The sequence below is a fragment of the Corvus cornix genome, chromosome 14, assembly GCF_000738735.6.
Source record: "Corvus cornix cornix isolate S_Up_H32 chromosome 14, ASM73873v5, whole genome shotgun sequence".
Lineage (NCBI taxonomy): Eukaryota > Metazoa > Chordata > Aves > Passeriformes > Corvidae > Corvus > Corvus cornix.
The window spans coordinates 3869269-3872500 of NC_046344.1; the positions used below are offsets into that span (position 1 = coordinate 3869269).

At 60.1% G+C, this 3232-nt stretch overlaps 1 protein-coding gene across 1 annotated transcript in view; it reads left to right on the plus strand.

The window, feature by feature from the left end:
* Window positions 1-204: 204 nt before the first annotated feature.
* The window catches only part of UNCX (UNC homeobox), a 4341-nt gene continuing 1313 nt past the window's right edge, over window positions 205-3232 (plus strand). The window contains exons 1-2 of the mRNA XM_039560424.1: window positions 205-569; window positions 1691-1866. Of these exons, the coding sequence (XP_039416358.1) occupies window positions 320-569; window positions 1691-1866 (426 nt within the window). The 5' untranslated portion in view covers window positions 205-319. The remainder of the gene's footprint in view (window positions 570-1690; window positions 1867-3232) is intronic.

Sequence of the window (3232 nt, forward strand, 5' to 3'; positions counted from 1 at the left end):
TCGTTGTGTTGTGACAGCTCTGATATTGTTTATTGAGGCTGGATGTCAGGTATAATTAGCAATCGATATGGAAAACGTTTGCTCCCCACACTGGCACGTCTCTGACGTCAGGACCGATTAACGTTTCTTATTGGTCCCAAATTCCCCCAGCCTGAGCTAATTATTGGGAGCCTGATGTTGATAAAGTTAAAGCGCCCGGCGCCCTGCAGCATGAGCCCCTCGCCGCGCCGCCTCCTCCGCCAGCAGCACCCCCGGCCCCAGCCGCCCCGCCGCCAGCGCCCCCAGCCCCGCCGGCACCCCCCGCCCTAGAGCCGCCCCCATGATGGACAGCCGCATCCTGGAGCATCCTCATGCCCAGTTCGGGGGGATGGTGGGTTTCCCTTACCCGCTCGGGCACCACCACGTCTACGAGCTGGCCGGGCACCAGCTGCAGTCGGCGGCCGCCTCCGTGCCCTTCTCCATCGATGGATTACTGAGCGGCTCCTGCGCCGCCTCTGTGGTCAACCCGGCGCCGCTCATCCCCTCCGGCTGCGGGGTGAGCGGGGACAGCCAGCCCTTCAAGCTCGCAGGTAGGAGCGGCCCCCGTGTCGCGTGTGTCCCCCCGGTCCCCCCACCCCGCGCCCCGAACCGTCGCTCCCCGCCCGGAGCGTGTCAGCGCGGAGGAAGAAAAGCACCGCACCCTCGTAGCCCCGCTATCCTTACCTACGAATTTGGGGTGTCTCGGGGGGAGGGTAGGCGGCTGTGCTGGCCCCCCGAGGGGCCGGACGGCCCCGGTCCGAGTGCCGGGAGCATTCCCCGTTCCCACCGGACCTGGGCCACGCGTGTGCCCTGAACAATAGCGGGCCCGGCCCGGTGCCTTCCCCCAAAGTTCATCATGTGGCAGCTCGGATCATACCATTAAAAGATAATAATAAAATTAATAACGGGGAATTGATGCAGTTGGGGAAATAAAGAGCGGTAATAATTATTTTTGTATACGATTTAACCAAAAGGAAGAGCTCTCCCTCCTTCCCTCCCCATCGGCCTGTGGCACCGCTATTGTTCAGCTATTAAAACGTTCTGCCGCCCCAACATCCTTCTTGTTAATCCTGGAGCTGCCCCACACTGCACCTCAACTAAATACAAAATACTGTTATTATTATTATTTTTCTTAATTTCCACACGTGGCGGAAAACGTTAGGGGAGGTGCAGCCAGGGCTGAAAATCGCCAGCCTGGAGCTGTACGTACTCGGAGAGGCTGCGAACATCCCAGCTCCACGCCCGCCCGTGCTCGGGGGGTCTGCGGGAGGCCCAGGGGCCGCCCTGCGCTCGGGGTCCCGCGTGGAACGGGGCCGTGAGCTGTGACCCACGCAGGTGCTCCGGAGGGGCTGGGGAAGGGAAAGAGGGGGGGGCTTTTAATTTTTTTAATGAAACCTTTGGTGGTTGGAGCAAATATTGGAACTTCTCTCTCTCTCTCTGCCAGCTGAGTGCCTGTGGAGAGCTTCCTTCAGGAATAAATGTTCTGTAAAGTACATTTTCGGAGGAGGCGAGGGCAGATCGGGTTCCTCCCCATTTTTAGCGCAGGTGTGTGAATAATCCCGCTCTTTTACCAACGCTACCGAGCACAAAAGTTAAAAGGCTCCTGTGAATGGCAGGGAGGGGGGGAGAAGGCCTGTCTCCCAGGGACCTGAGGGTATTTCTGCTTTTTCAGACTCGGGTGACCCGGACAAGGAAAGTCCTGGCTGTAAAAGAAGACGAACCCGCACCAATTTTACTGGCTGGCAGCTCGAGGAGCTGGAAAAGGCGTTTAATGAGAGTCATTACCCGGACGTGTTTATGCGAGAGGCTCTGGCTCTCAGGCTAGACTTGGTGGAGTCCAGAGTGCAGGTAAAAAACGTGTCCCCCCCTCTTCTCCCCCCACTCCCCTCCGCCCTCTCCATGCGCCGAGCAGTCCCCGGGGAGGCCCCTCGGACCCGCATCCCCGCTCCGGGACGGGCCCTGTGCGCTTGGGCCGCAGCCCCGCGCCTCCCGGCCCTTTTGTTCCCTGTCTTGCACTGCTGCTTGCTGGTTTATTTTATTATTATTACTACCCTAATTTTTTTAACCTTGCAAAACGAGAAGAGTGGCAACCCAGCCTGGTTTCCCTTAACATTTTTTAGTGTGCTTTTCCACTGTAAACATTTTTCTTAAATGAGTCAAGGACGAGAAAATTAGCATGCAAATATGAGGCTTAATCACGGGCCAGGGTATGCTGGAGAATGTCAATAAAGCTCGTAGGTGCATCGAGAGCGAGTGGAACTTGTAAAACTTAATTTTAACGAGCTGCTCAGGCCCTTGGCGGTGCGGGATGGGGAAGCATCGATCTGCTTCAATGGATCTTCCAAAAAATAAATGGGGAAGTGGATGGGGGGATGCGGGGTGGCTGTTGGATCGCGGGATGCTGGTTTGTGCCGCGGTGGCTGCGAGGCGGGCGGCGAGGCCGAGCTGCGGCCCCGCATCTTGCCGGGACCCGCGGCCGTGCGGGGGCGGCTTCGCGTGGGCTGAGTGTGCGGGGAATGCGTCCTTAAATCCACCCCGGGAGCCGGGGACGGTCCCCCCGGGATGAGGCAGCGCCGTTGTCCGCGGTTCCTCCGTAGGCTTTCGCTTCACGGTGTCCTTCCAGCCGCTTTCCCTCCCGCGCCGGCTCCCAGAGCCGCCTCTCGCCGTGCTCGGGGAGCCTGCGGAGCCCGGCCGGGGCAGGAGCCCCGGATCGGGCTCCGGTATTCCCGCGGTGCTTCCGAGCTGGGGTCGTGGTCCGGCCGGGACAGGCGCTGCAGCAGCCCCAAGGGGCCCGCGGGGGGCGAGGAGGGACGCGTGTGCCCGTGGGCTGCGGGGACATCGGGGACCTGCCAAGGCAGGCAGGAGCAGGGCCGGAGCAGAGAGGTTTTAATTTAATTTAATTTAATTTCTCTCCTATGATCTATCTATAACAAACCCAACCGAAGCCCATTTTGGGCTGATGCAACTCCTCTGCTCCGTCTCCCGGGAGGGGCAGGAGGTCCGAACTCCGCACGTCTGGGCGAGGCACCGTCCGTCGTGTCCCCCCCACACCCCCTCACCTCCAGCCGCTTATTGTGCTGTGTTTATCACATTTTGCGTGCTGCTGCGGGGAATCGGGCCAGCGATCGGTGCTTCTGTACCCTTCGGCCACGGCGAAGAACCGGGGGGCTGTGTAATCCCTGCCCCTCTCCGTGGCGCCGGTGCGGGCAGGGCG